This window comes from Numida meleagris, chromosome 14 (assembly GCF_002078875.1).
Source record: "Numida meleagris isolate 19003 breed g44 Domestic line chromosome 14, NumMel1.0, whole genome shotgun sequence".
NCBI lineage: Eukaryota > Metazoa > Chordata > Aves > Galliformes > Numididae > Numida > Numida meleagris.
This window is the reverse complement of record NC_034422.1, coordinates 9522951-9541986: the sequence shown is the minus strand read 5'-3', so window position 1 is coordinate 9541986 and position 19036 is coordinate 9522951. Positions and strand designations below refer to the sequence as shown.

The following is a 19036-nucleotide window of genomic DNA, read 5'->3' as shown; positions in this document are numbered from 1 at the left end:
GGCCTGTGAGCTCGGACAGACCTGCTGAGAACAGAGGAATACATTAATGACAGGCAGGACAGATGCTTTCTTAAGCAAGGCCAGACACAATTTTTGCTCTTGTAATACCTGACAGAGCAGAAAGGATCAGACATTTCACCGAAACTTCCTCACCTGTCTGGAATAAAGCGCTGCCTCGCAGGTACAGGTCAGATCCCAGGCTGGAACATTCCTGTGTTCCTGCTGTCACCTCCCAGGGATCAGCACCGGACTGACAAGAGGGACAGAGCACGAACGTTCTGGTGAGCTGCGGGCTGCCTTCCAGCCAAGAGAACAACACAACCAGAACTGCTGGTTGGAAAACAACAACCACCAACACATCATGAACAGGCTGTCAGGTACAGAGCATCGACACACAGACTGACCAGGCACAACAGGAAAGGACAGCTTTCTTTTTTCCTTTTTTTTTTTTTTTTTTTTAACCTTTAAGGGGCAGGGGCACGGAAAAAATACAGCACACTAATGAAACAAAATGCAAAAAAATACAAAAAAATAGAAAATAGAAAAAATGTATTTACAAGTGATACATTACTATGATCAGAAAGCACAAAGACAATTGCTGCTATAATACATGCACCGGGTCAGGAAGGAACTACTAAAAACCTGCAAGGGAGCTGATTGTAAAAAAGAAACAAAGAAAAAAAAAAAAAAGACCCTTCCCATCCCTCCCCCCTCAAACAAACAGGGTTAGGTTTCGACGTTTTTCTTCCCTAGTTTGCTACATTGATCAAAATCAAATATCCCCGAAAGTCCGTGAGTACAACTGGTACAAATACTACATCTGTTCTTAAATTGCAGGTTCAGTTTCAGGAGGGGGGAGAAAAACAGCAGCTCATCGTAGATTCATATACAAGAAAGCCAGAGTAAACTGCTCTACATGCTAAAAATTACAGCAAGCCCCTGTCTGCTACATAGCATGATCTTAGCAGGTTTTCATTTATTCATATATATATCTATATGTGTGTGTATATATATATGTATAAAAATCGTGCCCTTTTTCACTGCAACATGACATCTGCGTGGAAATGTAACTTGTTACAACAAATTTTTATATGTATACTGCAAGAAGTCACTCAATGTCTGTGGATTTAATAAGTAACCTCACACCACAGGAAATATTTAATAAATCAAAAAAAAAAAAAAACCAAAAAAACCCCAATATTGTGACAGAAAACTTTCTGTCTCAGTTCTTTTCAAAACTGAAGTCCGACAGGAAACTGGTCCCAATGCCTAGGAGGGTTCGCTGAAGAAGCTTCAGTTTGCCTAACTGTTTTTTCTTTTAGTGTTCACGAGTTTTTGAACGGCTTCAAGCCGTTTTCAGTTTCAAGTCTGTCTCTTCCTCTCTCGCGTAGGTAAGAGTCTGCTACTAATCCATCAGAGCGAGGAGGAGAGGAAAGTGGCTGCAGTTGCACAAAGGGTCCCCAGTTCCACATCCGCAGGGCGATGAGACGGAGCTCCAGAGCCTCAGCTTTTTTCCTTCCCCTCCTTTCGTACAAGTCCTGCAGTTGGTACCTTCCCAAGTACCTGGCAGCCAGTCCAGCGTCAGGAGATGACAAAGCCACAAGTTAAAGTGAAAAGGACCAAGGCAGAAGTTCGGGTCGCTGTCTGTTCCATCATACTTCCAGGAAGCGGGAGCTGCTGGACTTGGAGTGGAAGGGCTCGGACCACATGCGGCGTAGATCGCCCTGGGCAGGGGAAGAGCACAAGGACCGTGCACTTAGAAACCGTAAAGCCTGTTTAGAATCCAGGTTTTAAAATACAGGTACAACCGTGGGCAGATCTGAAAGCAAATCTGCTCTCCAACTGTTTTGCAGATGATAATTAAGACAGTAAAATACATCCTTCCTTTCCACCGTCAGGTCAAAACACTTCATTTCTGAGGCAGATCTGCCTCAAATGTTTATGTGGGTGGAGAATTCTGCCCTTTCTTAGGCTCTGTTCTGTAGAATGCTAGATGCATATTTCAGAAATAACCCCAAAACAGGAAAGATAGCATTTTAAAATTCCAGTTCAGAACAGGTGCCTGGAAACACGTAGACACCTGCCTCTCCTCTCTCCACTCAGCCTTTGTGCAAACGTTTTCCTCCATGGCCAGCTGGGGGAGGACAAACTCCATTATTTAATTAAGACAGCTCGTAACACTTCTGAGTCTGTTTAGTTTATGTTTACTGACACTTTATGTGCATACATTATCTTCTAGTTCAAGCACACATCTCTCGGTTGCTCAGGGCTCCAAAATGAGAACTCCCCACAGGAGCAGCAGTACGTCAGCTCTCGGCCTCGGCTCTTAGCGAGGGGAGAGGGCACGCATCCCCCAGTAACTGGTGCCCAGTGCAGGAGCACTGCCTGGCTGCCAGCTGAGCCCCGGGCCTCCTGCCAGCAGCAATCCCATCTTACCTTTAAATATGCCATGGTGAGGAGCGGCAATAAGGTAAAAGGTACCAGATACAGGAGGGCAGGCTGGGCTGCCCGGTGAATACGAGAGGCTACTGTTGCAGTTAATAGGCCTGCAAAAGAAAGAAGTGACTGAACATCTTTAAACAGCACGTGGATGTTCTGGATCTTTTCATCCGCAGGTGTTTCCTTACACACCACTGTATGACAGGCTACAGAAAGATGTATTTATCTATGCTTTGCTTTCCCTAAATAGTTATAAAATAAGAAGTAGTTATTCTGTTTTAATATTAAGCTGTGCTGAGCCACTCCCTCCAGTTTTAAACCTCAAAGACTAAGCTAACAATATCACAAACAAACCATAACTAAAAGCAAAAAAGAGGAAGCTGAGCGCCCCACACTGAACTGTTTTCCATGCTACACGGTGCTGGTACCTCTTGAGACTGGCAGTCTGAGGCTCCTGGCCTGGGAAGGGTTGCTCACACCAGGAACGCTTCTCCTGGAGATGTGCCCAAAGGAACATGGGGCAAAGCCTGGGGTGGGCGGGCGGACGCAATGGAAAGAAGCCATCTTTCCACTAAAGGGCTACAGGGGACCTGGATACACACACACGTGTCCTGACCTCAGAGAAAGAATCTGTCAGTGAGGAGAGGGACGGCTACTTCAAATTACAGATGGCATTCCAGCTGCAGCTACTTACAGTTTTCTGTCCTGTGTTACGGGATCATAAGGGTTAGCACTAGAATACAGAAATGCTGGAATTCTCTAAAATAAATGATCTGTTATCTAGGTGTACTCTTTCACAGCATAATCCATTTAGAAACTCTCATGTTTTTTCTGCCTCCCCCAGGTACGAGCTACGACAGCTTCTGTGCTCGTAAAGCAAGGTACAAGAAGTGGTTCAGAGAAATATGCCAATAATCTCTTCTACCCCCTAAATAAAATCCACGCCAAAATAATGCAAAGTTGGGAAGGGCTTTTCTCCCTCCATCATGCCAGTGAAAATCAAGAGAGGAGAGCTCCAAACCAGCATAACCAAGCAGTCTCCCAGAGCCTCTGTATACCTCGGTTCATCATCTTTTAAACCTACTACAACAGTCCCACTCTTGCTCACTAAGCAGCTATCCATATTAAACCAATTACTCACCTACAAAATATCCAATAAGTGTGCAGTGAAAGTAAGAGACCTTCTGCATACGTCCGGAGATGTTCCCTGGTCCCGGGGCACCACAGGAATCGCTGTTGGCTTGTTTCTTGTAGTTATCGTAGCGCAGGACGAAGCAGAGCAGCAGACCTGGCATCACAATATCTCCAATCCCCAGCATAGAGAAGTGGCTGCCTGTGGAACTGGAGAGCAATTGAAACTGGGTTTGCACCCATACACGGGGTAACAAGCTCCACACTCGTCCACTCTGTTTGTAGCTTCATTTTGCACATGCCCCCCTTATACTGGGGAACTTTTACCTAGTAGAACCTACTACACAAATACCAGCTACTAAAGACTTTCCTTAGCGACTTCACCGCCATTTCAGCTCAGTTTTAAATGTTCCCATTGCTCCAAACCAGCTATTCCTACTAGCAGGGTTTAAGCTGCTTTGCTGGAAGTCACCCAGTGAAACAGATCCCTTAGCTCAGTACTCCAACCAGCAGCAGGAGGTGGCTCCCAGCTGACAGCCCTGCCAGCCACTTGACCAACACTGACAAGCACTGTGCCTTCATTTCAGTGTAGATCAATCAGCTCCAATGTAAAACAATACAGCAGTTCACGGCTTAATTCAGACACGATGCATATAAAACTGGAATTTTACCAGATTCCCAGGAAAGAGCCAACTGCTACGCAGATTAAAAATTAAAATTTGCCGTTACACAAGATCTTTTTCCGAAAACGATGCCAAATAAGTTTATTGCAGAATAAACTAAACAATTTTCATCATTGCAGATAATCATCCCCTAATCTCTGCAATTTCAGCACTCCAGCATCGAAGGAGGAACAGAATAATGATAAGCCAGCGTTCTGAAACGCTCACAGGCCCACGTGTAGCTAGTTCCAAATCCTGAACATCAAGGAACTCCTGCAGTAGAGATGTGGAACAATCCCCCTCCAGCACAGCATCTACCCCAGTAAGTCTTCATTGTCCATCCCAGTTTCTAACTCCCTTCCCAATTACCTGCAATTATGCAGTACTCGTGACTACTCCAATTTTAGAATGAACCTAAGCTCTTTTTGGTTTTAAGCATGAGCTCATGAACACATTCTAGAGCAGAAGTTATTCAACTGTAGAACTCACATCAAAAAGTGCATTCTGTTCTGAAAGGGCCAGGTCCTAACTTAGGATCATTTCTGCATGCGTGAGACAGCACGAAGCATCAAATCCTTAAAACTCTACTGCAGACATTGTTATCACAAAGAGGGATTGACTGAACAGGAAACCAAGCTGGTGTTTTCCAATAGAATTAGCAGAAAATAGAATCAGTGCTAATATAGCGCTGAGGGAAACTTCTCTTCTATCGTACCGGAAAAGAATTGCTGATTGTACCTTGGAAACACAAGTTTACCGGGCAGCGACAGGCGGGGAACATCTCTACCCACGTTTGGTCCCAGGTGAAGTTTCCGGGACAAAACGTCCAGGGGATTATCAGCAGGCTGCGTGGCCACTTTCACCATCACATTGCTGTTAAAGATGTACGCAGAAAAAAAGACCTACAGGGCAAGAAAATCATTCAAAATGACAAACTGCAATTATACAGCAACTCAAAGCAGCTCTTTTTCCCTCTTGTTGCTTCACCTCTTCAACAGAAGATATTGCTTCCATTTCCATACACACACATTGTATATACGGTAACAAAATGCAGAATGTATTTAGAACAACCAGATGAAGTTGGTTTTTTTGCACCATTAATCCTCACGAATGACTGGAATATACTTTGATATCAAGATACAACCAACAGGTACGACCATCTCCGGACAAGCATCAGGAAGAGGCAGGAAATAAGGCACCAAAGGTGAGAAAGCTCGGAAGCAGAGGAGAGCACAGTGCTCAGACTGCTGATGCAATGCTTATTTCTAATAGGAATATGGATAGAAACGTGGATAAGGCTTCACACTGGAACTGCTTGTTCTGATCCGCAGCCAAGCTTTCAAAATTGAAGGTCTCATTTTTTCTTAGAATCTGCCAAAACTGAAGTATTCTAATAATGCTTCTGATTTGGTTAACTAATTAGTGAGGAAATTATACTGCATTCTGCTGAAGACTGAAGTTTTCAGAAGAGAGCAATGAGGCTCATCAGCTTCATACTAGCATATTTCATGTATAGATAGCACAAGGCCAATTACAAATCCAAACGACAACACAAAACAAAGCACTTACCCAAAAGACATCATAAATTAGTAACCCCGAGAGCAGCAAGCAGGAAACCTTCAGGCTCGGCAGCCGGACAAAGGCTATCATTGCAACACACAGGCCCATAGCCAGAGCTACAAAACACAAGTACATCATTAGTGCATTAGAAATAAGAACAAACCCCAACCAAACAAGTAACGACAACTGAAAAAGAAACCCACGCTCTCCCCTCTAAAAAAATCCCTCTCAAAAGAAACTTCTGTTTGCACCTGAGCAGCACTGCACGCACCAGATGAATTTGTAATATTTCCAGATTCTGAAGTTGTTATGAGTCAAGAGCGGAGAAAATACATCCACACCCCTATAGAAATAGAAATACCACTCCACTTCCACCGCCCACCACAAAGAAATGTTTTCATGACCAGGGTCCTGGAGACCATCTCCCCCACAGAACACAAGCTGTCCAGTTACAAACGGCATCGCAGCTTTCAGCCCTGGGTGCCCTCCACAGGAAACTACTTCTCCACCACCAGGAGCGTTCTAGTGAATGCGTGACAAGAAAAACATCCACTGCTTACTCCAGAAATCAGCACGCTAACGTGTCACAGTATGACCAAGCAGCACTCAAACCAATCTTCTACTTGAGCAAGATAGTGCAAGACTGCCCAAACATCAGCTATGAGCTCCTACTGCTTAGAGATTACTAATCCCTGTACCCATACTGTACAGGGAGTTTCCCAGTACCACACATCTGTGTGAAAGCCTGCCCTCAATGGGGGAACAGGGCAAGTCCCCTCCCATGGGTGAGCCTTCAGAAAGAGCCAGCTGCACTGACTGATGCTGCAAGCTCCGAGTTGTCAGTTCTGTTCCAGGAGAAGATTAAGGATGTGCAATGCAAAATTAAACCTGAAACATGACACACATCTAGATGGGGGAGGTGGGGGGATCCCTTCCTGTGCAGGTACCAATCCAATCCCCTATGTATTTTGTCAGCATAAGCTCACCAGCACGACAGCTTGACCAGGCCACAGTTCACAAGTGAACCTTCTAATTCTTACACTATCGTTACAGAATTGCAGAAATCCATTCACTCGCGTTTCATCCAGAGGACACGGAGTTCTTCCATCAAAGCACTACATGGACCATTTCGTGCAGGCTCGAGAGACAGAGCCGTGGAGCAGCTCCCAGCCCGGACTGCTGGGCACAGCTCGACGTCCCCACGTAACCCTGCGTGGCACGGCTGCCAGTTTTAATGAAGCAATGTGATTACTGAGATTTAAAAAAAAATCAATCCTAAATCATGCTGCGTTATTGCAACTTGTTATGAAACAAATTACTGAGGTTTGAAGAATTTGACACAGCAAAGCAGTGAGTGAAAGAAGTATGTTCCGTAATTCAGTACAGGCTGCAGTCACAGGCTTCCTCTGGCAGAAGAGCACATACAAAGGAACAGGCTGTCTTAAATCAAAGAGATTTCTCCAAAGCCAATGCTAATAATAGCTCAGGCTGGCCTGTGTTTAGGAGAGGATTTCCACGTTATAATTAACTGGAAGTGGAAATATTTTAACCAACATGAAGTTTTAACTGTTGTTCACACACTGTTCCTGTATCGTGGAAATTCACACAGGCACACACGTGACACATTTTCATTGTGCCGAGAGAACACTGTGCTTAAAAGGGGGTGGAAAAGAAAAACTGAAAGATGGATGGCAAGGCAGAGAGACGGATGGAGGGACAGACAAACAATGTTGGACAGACAGACAGCCAGAAGGACGGAAAGAAGGAAGGATGGAAAGACAGATGGGACAGAGCGTCAGATGGACAGACAGATGGACAGGCAGAAAGACAGGCAGGCAGAGAGTTGGAGGGACAGACAGGAGGACACATGGACAGGATGATGGAGTGTTGGATGGACAGAAAGACAGTGCCACTGAATGTCGGATGGACAGAGACAGCCCGTTTGTCCTTCTGTCTGTCCATCAGCCTATGCATCCTTTCAAGCATGTGTCCATCTGTCCGCCCATCCGCCTCTGCCCTTCTGTCTGTCCACGAGTCTGTCCTTCTGCAAATGTCCATCAGTCCACCCACCTGCCTGTCAAATCCCTCTTTCCATCTATGTATCTGCCAGAGGGACTGACAGACTGAAGGGTGGACAGACGGAAAGATGGTCAGTTTGTCTTTCTGTCCACCCTTCAGTCTACCAATCCATTCATCTTTCTGTCAGTCTTTCTGTCTCTCCGCCCATCTGACTGTCTTTCTGTCCATTAGTCTTCCCCTCCATCCGTCAGCCCATCAGTCTGACTGTCAGATGGACAAACCGACAGACAAGGAGACAGAAAGATGGACCGACACACTGACCGAAAGCTGCAGCACCAGCAGCTCCGCTGGAAGTGCTGAGTTGACAGTGTTAGCTGATAGTTACCATTCAACCTTCTGAAGGGACTGACTTCCACGCCCCACCAAGCACACCTCTTACAGAATAAGGATATTCAGAGGAAAATTCCGCAGATTAAGATTATTCCTGCACAAGTGATTAAACCTTAGGCTTGCAGATGTCGTTTTTTAGCTCTACTGAACTACTGCATCCAGAACAGATGAAGGTGGTGGAGCGATTTCTGTTTTGCAGAGCATTATGCAAACAGCAGGACTCAGGCTTCGCCCATAAGCCACCAGCTGACCTTTGAAACAGGTGCTGGAGCTGTGACCTAATTACGTACCTACAGAACTCTCAAAGTGTATTTACAGAGCAGACATGAACACACACCAGTTTCTGTTTGGTTGCTGCAGCAGCTAAGATCCGTAACAGTTCCCAGGGTATCCAAGGCTGCTCAGTTCACTCCACTGCTGTGGAAGGGCGCTGCCTAAATCTATAGCACTCCCATTTTCCATCTCCAGGCACTTCCTCTGTTTAGGAAAGCTTTTAAAAGACAGTCCTCTCATCCTATCCTGTAACATGTCCCTAGACTCCAGGAACAATCCAACCAACTACCAGGGGACGAGGGAATTCCATCTGAGCAATGAAGGCTGTTCTGGCAGAAACCGCTGCACCTCAATGTTGTAGAGAATAGAAAAAGCCACTGAGTGCTTCCCCTTTTACTTAGCTGTAACACACTCATCAGGAAAGGTTCGGCTGCACAAGGCACGCCCTGCTCCTCCCTGCAGCCAGAGGTGCGGGCGCTGTCAGGTTCAGTCACATCTGCTCCAATCCTGCCGACAGAGAACCAGGAGGAGCTGGATCCCGCGCAGCAGCAGGCGCAGCAAGCTGTGCAGCACCCAGCACTTCTCTCCAAACAAGGTTAACTGGGGTCTCAAGAACGCAGTCACAGAGAAGCAGAGGGTGAAGGCAGGGATGAGGCGATCCCACCTGCAGCCATGCAGGACGAGGAGCAAGGCCGCAGCCTGTGCCCCCGATGAAGGCCAATAAATGCTGCCTTCTCTTCAATGTCACCAGCAAACGCCGGTTTAACTGCATTTAAGCAAACTAAGGGAGGCTAACCTATATAGTACAACCTCCCTTAACATCAAATACATCAAATGCTCCAAAGCTAAATGGCGTCAGTGCAATTCATTACATCATAAATAACCACAAAGAAATAAAACCCAGGAACTGCCCGATGCCCATAGTTCAGGGCTCTGCAAGTGAACTGCTCACGAAAATAGCTACTCTGTATGTAAATGCTTCTATCAGCTTCTCTGTAGAAGAATCATTCAGACTAGGTCACAACGCACACCTGAAGTTACACCCAACTGTGTATCTACAGCAGACCAAAAACCGCCCTTGATTTCTTGGTGGGCCGCTCTGCATAAAACAAAACAAACATGACCTGCATTTCTCCACGCGGTATCAGTGTATTTTACACGGTACTCCCTAGCAGGCACCAGGTGGAAGTTTGAGTGGCAGCAGAGAGCACGACTGACACACAAAACCCGAATACAAAACACACAGTCAAGGTGCCAGCGCTCAGGACTTGTGCTGCTATCTCATTTAGGAGCAACTAGAAAGCTGCTGGCACGTGTCTCATTGAAAGATGCAATTTCAAGGGGAGGTAACGCTGTTCCAGCTATTTTTCCTCACGTAATCTCCGCCTCAGGATGTAACTTCATGAGCTGTCCCGAGCCAGTTCAGTGCCTGACACCGCTGAGCAGCAGAGGCCCTGCCCCTGGCTGCCCCCTTCATCCCTTTGCTTCGAGTCACATCCACTCGATCCTCTCAGATCCCATCGTGCTGCCACTTCCCTTTTGCCAAATCTAGTGCATACCCAGCTGCACAACAATCCAGATCATCCCACTGCAGCAGCCCGGCAAAAAAAAGAGTACGCTACAATTCTAGAGAGCTGAATCAGTCCAACATGAGAGTAAATGAATGCCGGAGCCAGCACAAGGGATTTGGAAGGCAGAGGGGAGGAGGAAAGCTCTTTGTGGGAACAGCAAGCTGTGAATTTGGTTCAGCCAGAACAGCAAAGGCTGAATTTGGTTCACCCATCCCAACTGGCACCACCACAGACAACGAGCTGCTGCCTCACAACAAAGTCCTTGATCGTCCAAAGCAAAACCCAACACAACGCGCAGCAGAAATGAACCAGACTGTAAAGATCACGCTATGATTCACGAGCAACCACCGTCTCCACACACTTCACTGAAAGCTGGCAATCCTCCCCGCGCCACGCGGGTGCAGGACGGCGCTCATGGGTGTTCTGGCACTTCCTGGGAAGCTTTTACAAACCAGAAAAACTGGTGTCCCGAACATCACCCCGGCATGCTTCTGACAGGGCTTGTTCTCAGGGAGTCTACCACACAAATATTACGATTCAGCAAGACATTAATAACAGCAAATGTCACCATCCATCCCCAGGTGTCTGGACGTGTCAGAACAGGCACGAACTGGCAATGAAATCCCTTTGTTGGCATACTCACCATCCATGAGGAGCCAGTGACCAGTCAGGACCCAGATGAGCACAAGCATCACAGACAGTGAAAAGGAGAGCAACTCAGCAGCAGTGAAACGCCCGCAGCAGCCAAAGGAAATCCTGGGAACAACACACAGACATGAGCTACAGGGCTTCGTGTTTCCAGTTACACAGCAGAAAATGGATGCTACTGGAACAAAGCTCAACTGTTGATGAAGGAAGCCAAGAACAACCAAGGGGAAGCTCTTTTGCCTCAAATAGGTATCAGAACAGCAGCAAAATACGTTTTCCTAACATTTAAGTGATGTGTAAATCCCAAACTACAACAATGGAATAAGACTGGTAAATCCCAGCACCTCTCTTGACATGGTCAGCACGGATGGCATTTCCTAGTACGAGCTGGAAGTGCTTTCTGCAGCATGAACCCGAGTCACAAGAGAAGAAACAAACAACTAGCTGCAAAGCATGACACCAACCACTGCCGTTTTCACTAGAGTAACTACAGCCTCTGAACAAGGCAGCACTAACGTTCTTGGTTCAGCATTAAGAAACATTAAAACCCAACACCAATTCTGAAACTGAATTCTCAGCAAAAATAAACCAAACTTCTGAAAAGCCACTGTTGGGAAATCCAGTCCCCTGCAATGGTGTTGTGTTTCCCAGCCTGGCAAGCACGCGACTTGCAGGAGTGGTGCTTCCTAGTGCCAGAGTGGAAGCACGGTGTTTGCACAGAAGAAGTACGCGTGAACTTGGGCCCCGAGGTTACCGCTTGTAACCAAAGACTCTGCTAAAGAATTCATATTAAAATAAATAACTATAGCGTACAAGAAGAGGAGTAAAACGTTTTTCAAGTCCTTACTTGTTTTGAGGTGAACAAGGCCGTGTTAAGTACTGGCACATCGGGAGCAAAAGGAAAGCAAAAGCTATTGTTGCAAGGACTAGAAAAGGAAGAAAAGGTGATATTAGTACATTCAGGCCTCATTTCTACAGTGCACAAAGTAGCTTCTCCAATTTGAAAAAGCTCATGCAACAATGCTCTATTATCATACACAGTATTACTAAAGCAACAGCAGTTAAAGACTCCAAGGTTTTCTGCAGAACTTCTATTAATTCCAAATTTCAATCACAATAAAAGCTCTTAAAAGAACTGAATGCTTCTATCTCCACACCTAAAAAGAAGAACTTTTTTAACAAAAAAAAAAATCATCCTCAAAGCCATTCACGATCATGTTGGCAATAAAAAGCTTCTGAGTAGTCAACAAAAATGAAGAACCTACTCCAAGCTGTGGGTTTCTTAACATGTTAGCACATGACACAGACCAAGTCAGCTCAGCAAAGGCGTTCTTTGCTTTTTCAGCTCAGTCCCTTTTTTCTCCCTTCCACTCATAACCATGTATTCATTACTCAATCACAGTACAGCAGAGAAATAGGTGAAATACAAGTGCTCTAAGCTTTTGAAAACAGCAAAAATGATGAAACGACGTAAATAACCAAACATAACACTTCCACAAACATTTTCTGGTTCTATCCCACCCACACATCTGTAAAAAAGTTCAGCAACTGTTGGCATTCCTCACCATTCTTCCCTTCCAGCTTTTTGCTTTTTAACAACAGCACGGGTTTCGTATTAAGGCTGTTTGAAAGGGGGAAGAGCGAGGGCTTGGAAATGCGCCCAGCAGCAGCACTGACATGGACAGACCGAAATGCAAACTGAAGGAGTGAGCGTCCACCCATTCCTTAGGAGTTCTGGTGGTTGTTACTGCTCTTATACAAGATTTTTTTTTTTCTTTCTTAAGCTATGAGGACGAGGAAGAATCAAACATTCTCTTTAGCACGCAGCTGAAGCCAACTGGAGAAAAATTGCCTTGGTCACACCGCATCCTTCCAGCCCTCAATTCTGCCCCGTCTGGCCGGAGGAAATAAATAAATAACCACATAAATCCACGCCGAATAAAAAGGTGTCTGTTGGCAAACAGCACCACAGAAACTCACAGTTCTGTTCGTATTTCAGATAGGAGGAGAAAAAGAAAAAAAAAAAAAAGAACAGGCAGGGACAGAACACAGAGCGTAACATCTCTGCACTGAGGCACCTTGGATGCTTTTCAGAGGTGCCTGGCAAAGGTCCCCCACCAGGGGATCCCACACCTCCTGTCCTGGCTTCCACCACCACTCTCAGCTTGCTCCTTACAGCCCAGCCTTCCAGCTGGACGTTTCTCCTTCCCCTCAGCCTCAATCCCTACTGTAGGATCGGGATGCCTTGGCCTAACACACCCAGCGGGCATCGTGCCACCCCCGGCTCTGCCTGCTCCCAGCAGCGCTCCGGGAGCCTGGGGCTGCGATGGGGCCTTCCCTGCAGCCTGACCCTTCCCTGAACGGCCAGTGTTGGAGGCAGGAAGATTTAAGAGTGGTTTACGAAACCAGACACCAGCTATAATTTGAAAACACACCCACACCAGCCTCTGAACTCTACACAAAGGAAGATGTATTTGAGCTAGAGACCTGGCCATAGCCCACTCCCTGCCAAGTGCCTCCAACAGAGCTCCCGGGCCCTATGCTGAGGGACACTCCTTGATGTGAGGCCAGCAAAGCACACAACAGTATCATAATGCAAGAGCAGAGACACCACAAGGCACCAGTCCAGAGAAACTCAGTGCTGTTAAACCTGGAACAAGCCCTGGCTGGCACAATGCAGCCTGACTACACAGCACAAGCCTCACAAATAGAGTTACAAATGTCAGGGTCATCTGGAAATACACGGACCAATAAGCTTGACTTGCAAGTTTTTCTTCTGTCATAAAGCTTCCCTTATCACTAACATCCATCTTGTGCTGGAATTTACACCAAGTAATGATCTGCTTCGGATAGGAAAGAACCCACGTGACAGCAGCCAGCGCTGCACCAAGTGCCCAGCAGCACAGACTGCACCCCAGGACTCATCTGGAGAGCAGGATTCGGCCTTCACCCACCAACACCAGCGCTGCTGAGGAGGCTGACATCGGGAGGGAAGAGCACGCACTGCAAATCGGGGAAGCAGGAGAAGATGGGAGGCACTGAGGGGGTTAAAAGCCTGCCCAGACTCAGTGCGTGAACTGAGGACAATTTTTTTTAAAGCTTGTGCACGTTTGGAGCAGCAAGGAGGACCTTGTTTCCCTGAATAGCAGCTGGGCTCTTGGAAATCTGCAGGAAGATCAAAAGGCCAACATTTTCCAGAAATCAGAGTCCTGGTATTTACTTAAATAGCCAAATGTAGATAATAATAAACAGGATCAGAGGAGTTGCTATTTATTTGCAATCATCTCATTTCTGCCCTAAGGCCAAGCAGTGCAAGAGAGTAACACTGACAATTAAAAACCCTTCAAACTGTGAAAATCTGTACGAGAGCAAAAACCAAAATTGAATTAGGGAAAGAAGTCTGAGTATGATCTCCAGAGCCTCCTTCTACGCTACGAACTAATACCTAATTACGCTACGATCCTGTGAAGTACCTGAATTAGGAAATACCATGTACAGTTCTAAGCACTGATTTTTAACAAGGGAACTATTTACTTAAAATGATATATCCAGCACCTTTCAGAACTCCTGCAATCTACAGGTCAGAAAGTTTAACAAATCTTTAAGTGGAAAATACTTCTCAAACAACACTTCCAATTACCACGACAGAGAGTGAAAATACAATCATGAAACCAATTCATTCTTTGAAAATGCGCTATGACACGTGTTATAATTTTCACCAACAACTTGAAATGGCACCAGTGCTTTCTCTTCTATTCCAGTGATTACAGAGAGAAGAAAACGCAGTCACCTGCTGTGCATATTGTGAAGACAACTTGAACTGAATCGAAGAAGAAGAACATAACGAGGAGGGACACAGACGCTCCGATGGGCAGGAACAACGCCTGCGTGGAATCGATGGTTTGAATACCTGCAGGAGAAAGAAGGTGACACTTCACGTGGGCTCCTTCACACCAGACACACGCCAAAAGCCCGTCCTGACCGGCAGGCACCACTCAGGGTTCGAGCACTATGCTTCATGTCAATGCTGGCGCCAGCGGAATTCACTCAGCGCTGCAGCTCTGCAAGGACGCGGCTTTGGCAGCGGGTGTGGGCGCCAGCAGGGCTGCTTTGTTGCAACTCAAGAGCTGGAAGTTGAAAGCAGACTCAGGTTTTGCTGTTGTTTTTTTTCCTGGTGCCATGGCCAGAATGAATAACAAGTTAAAAATTAACATCAGCTCGCGATTATGAATCACATACGTGTGCACAAACCCACACACAAACACACACAAGTATCCATACACACAAACTGCACATGTGTGTAAAAGCGGGTGCATTTTTTCCAGTAGAGCAGCATACTAATAAGTTGCTTACAGAACTCCAATGTAGTTACCAATGTATTTAGGGATGTCAGAAAACCCTCTTGGATATGAAGAAACACAATTTCTGTCACCAGTATGTTGTAATTTTTATAAAAGAAAAGGAGAACCATGATCACAGACATCACACTGCTTACGCTGCACAAAGCCTCGGTACTTCTGTGTTACTGAGGAGTGACAAAAGGGTAAAGCACAACACAGACAGCCCAGTGATGACAGCACCGAGACAGAAAGTCCTGTGTCCTAATCTGCAGCTTACATCTAGTTCCTCCTGCCTTGAGAAATGAAATTTATTTACATGCTCTTCAATTTCCCAAGGAAAAAAAAAAAAAACAACAGAAGTGACATATGACAAACTGCCCCGGCATACGGGAATGAGCGCGTGCAGTGCAAAATGTCAAAGCTCTTCATTTCATTTCTGATCGGTTTCGTGGCTCATCCCCTCACTGCGCTCACTCCCCAGCCCAGCTCCTCTACTTCCCAGGTGCCCAGAGCCCCAGCAGTTCCCTGCTGAAGCACCTCCGTGCTGGAACTGTGCTGCCAATGGTTAACAAAGCCCAACGCCACGAAACACGCGCTCCTTGTTATGATGTGTTAATTTCAAGCTGCTTTTCTTGTTCTAAACAAAGCCAGCTCAGCATCCAGTGGTTTGTGCACAGGGCTCCCATGTCCCAGTCCTGTGTTTGCAACTTGCTGAAATTTCCTTCTGGAGTCTGTTCTCAGAGTACGGCCACATACATTACCGCAACTTACACTCGTGTGAATTTACAGCACACTGCATACAACACATTCCACTCCAATTGTTCCCATACGTATTTTTGCTCACAAAACAGCACATCTCTGATGGCCAAGCTGCCTGGAATCTATTCACCAGTAGCAGAGGGGACGGCCGCCGCATCAGAGCTGGCAGGTTAATCTCCCTCTGGAAGGGCTGTGTGTACACATGCTTTGTTGTCCATTTTACACGCGCCACCCAAGGCCATGTGAAAGCTATACTTCTGTTTCTCTGTTGATAAAGCTGAATCATCCCTATAGACTCATTAGCATAGCAAGAGATTAAACCTCTAATTGTCTGCAGACGGGCCAACGCGTCGTGTCACTGTGATAAACACCGGACAAAGAGAAATTACATTCTCTTCCACAGCTGTATCTCAAATATAAAAGTAAAGGCAGTTTCCACATCCAGTAGGACCTGACAAATTGCACAGCATGACATTTCCATGCGTTATGGAAACATTGCACTGATGGTTTAAATTCAGCTTCCGTGGGCACGAAGCGGGCGAGGGCACATGCTTCCACTGAACGGTTCCATTACAGCAGGTGAGCCTACAGAGCGCGAGCTGACACACATGGCTGGGTGAAACAAAAGCCGGCACAACATGCTGAAGTGATGAAAGAAAGACAAGGAGTAAAGCTGACCCTTACTGTTATTGGTGCTGTTGCCATTAAAAGACCCAGCCGTGCTGCTGTTGTCCTTCTCTTTGTCTTGATTCTCAAAGTCCATGTTAAGAGACCTGCAGGAAAGAGAAGCAAACTTAGCAGGCGAATTTCAAACTCCCATCTGGGTTTGTTGGCTGCGGTCTCGTTACCATCCCACTACTACAGCACCTTCCCCCTGAGAAAGCCAAGATTTGGTTTTTTTAAGAGCTGGTTATTAAAGAACAACCCACCATACAGACCAGAAATCACACACACACAAAAAAAGCCCGTGGTTACAGATGAGGCACCCAATCACACTTGGTCCCACACTGAGACTGACACTGCACTGTCTGAACTGCAACTGTTAACAACAAACCGCAACACAGATATTATCTGTGTTACCTGGAGACGCAGAACATGACAGAAACACAACAAAAGTTTTGATCTCTCATGTTTCAGGACTTTAAGTTCTCACTTAGTGCCTCATCTTTCAAATTTAACTAGTGGGCTTCATTTTTAACATGGTATTATTTCCTTCCTCTAACTCTTGTAATGAGCAATGACCAAGATTTGCTTATAAGTGATTCTCTGCTGAGTATAAGGAAGCTCTTAGTTAACTGAAACAGTTTCAGCAAGGCCTAAGAAGTAACCACCTATGCATCTGAGATACTGATAGCAAGGATGAGGAGAGGAAGCTCTCACTAAATGGTGCACATTGATGACTTGGTTCCTCAGCAGCTGCACTCCCCTGTGCACCACCTGAGCTCCAGTTGATCCATCTTCTCATTTTTATCTATACACCAAACAAAAATCCAAAATAACACACTATTCTATCACTTTTGCCACAGTCCTTCACTTCCATGCAGTTTCTAGATTACACCAACTACCAACTAATTTTGGCTTAACTTCCAGAAAGAAAGGACTTTCATTTAGGACCCGTTTTGGGCAGCAACCATTTCTATCATTATCTTCTATGCTGCTTCATACAAAAATCTTAGCCATCAAGATTATCATGACAGTTCCTCCTTCTCCTAACACACATGCAAGTTATCCAGGACACTGCTGTAGATTTATTTATTCAAACCAACTGCAGGGACCCATCAGCACAGCTCCTCCCTTAAGCCTTCTGGTCAACAAGCATTAAGATCCTTCTTTTCTTTCCCAAGCAGAGCTGCAAGCAATTGCACTATGCAAAGTGAGCAAACTATTAATTTGTCAGACTGGCAAAAAAAAACCAACACAATCTTCTGTTCCATCCTGTGGGTATCAAAGCTATTTCGTGTTAGGTTATCCACTGCAATGCACAGGTAAGCAATTTCGTGCTGCAGTCCTGCAACCTGCAATCAAGCACATGTGGGGCTGCAGTACGGTGTGTCACAGAAAGCAACCAGTTCTTCTGCTATTACACAAGTGATTCTATTGCGAAGTGAAAGCAAAATGCGAACTCACGCAAAGCATGAGGAAGCTTAAGCCTGAGACATACAGAACTTGGAGCATCAGCTAAAAAGTTACCAGCAATGAAGAGGCAATAGAGCACGCAAATCCTAACGGATGAACCTGTTCTGAGCTTGTTCTTCCAGAGGTCTGTGCTGCATGGCTGGGGCACGGCACAGCCCCCAGGGCAGCGGGCCCAGCCCCGGGCTGCTGAGTTCCAGCAGTGGTGGGATGCCGCTCCCCGACACGCGGTTTGGTGGTGCACTTTGGTTCACGTTTCCTTTCTCCCCATTAATCCACACTAAGCCTCACGCTTTTCTCTCAAGCTCTAGAAGCCCAAAATGTAGCGGACAGCCTTGTGGGATTGATCCAAGGTTCAGCCTAACAAGGTACTCTTTCCTCAGAGCAGCATTTCGCCCTTTTCTACGTGATCTCCGTTCAGCACGAGCTGTGCACCATTGCCCTATCAGTGGCAGCAGGGAGCTCCTCCCCATCTATGGGACCATCAGCAAAAAAAACTGGAAAGATGTTACTGTATGTACTGCTCACAAACAGCTTCAGCCCGCTCTCTTTCATTACAATACAGCCAGCAATTACGACATTACTGCCTGCAACTATCCTCACCTCCACATGAAGCACAAACTGAATTACTTCCCCTTTCCCTCAGAAAGGCAGCTGCTGATCCAAGGCAAGTTCTGAAGCATCTCTACCAAGTTTGGGATTCGGCCCTTCCCTCTGCTACAAATGACAACAATAACACCATAAAAAAACACCCGAGGAATGGTCACTACAACATCCTCTGAGAAAGTTAAAAACAAGATATTCCGAAAATTACTGGGCTTTAAAGAAACAGCAAAGCTGAGAAACGTTTGCTTTTTTCACTCAAGGCTTTTGCATCGTTTCCATGAGCAGCACTCACACAGCAGCTCCCAGCGGGCAGCAAACCACGTTGTGTGGGTCCTCGCAGCGCCTCTCATCTCCAGCAGAAGGCTTCAAAGCTCAGCTCCTGCGGGCAGCGCTCGGCAGGGCGACGCTGAGTAAGCTGCTGGCACGTTCCTATTGTACAAGTTCAGCTTCAACTATGGATCTCTTCTATTGCAGCGAGGCTTCAGGGAAACCCCGCAGGAAAACA

The 19036-nt window shown here is 46.1% G+C and overlaps 1 protein-coding gene across 10 annotated transcripts in view; it reads right to left on the bottom strand.

Moving 5' to 3' along the window:
* Positions 533-19036, bottom strand: part of SPPL3 (signal peptide peptidase like 3) — a 67993-nt gene continuing 49489 nt past the window's right edge. For 5 of the 10 annotated variants that reach the window (XM_021413027.1, XM_021413028.1, XM_021413026.1 and 2 more), the window contains 9 exons: positions 16471-16565; positions 14484-14603; positions 11541-11619; positions 10689-10801; positions 5802-5908; positions 4971-5134; positions 3581-3780; positions 2437-2546; positions 533-1724 (listed from right to left, as the gene is read on the bottom strand). In XM_021413027.1, the coding sequence (XP_021268702.1) occupies positions 1653-1724; positions 2437-2546; positions 3581-3780; positions 4971-5134; positions 5802-5908; positions 10689-10801; positions 11541-11619; positions 14484-14603; positions 16471-16565 (1060 nt within the window). In that variant the 3' untranslated portion in view covers positions 533-1652. Of the gene's footprint in view, positions 1725-2436; positions 2547-3580; positions 3781-4970; positions 5135-5801; positions 5909-10688; positions 10802-11540; positions 11620-14483; positions 14604-16470; positions 16566-16721; positions 16865-19036 lie in introns of those variants that run through there. The other 5 variants (XM_021413031.1, XM_021413033.1, XM_021413032.1 and 2 more) reach the window with 5 other exon arrangements.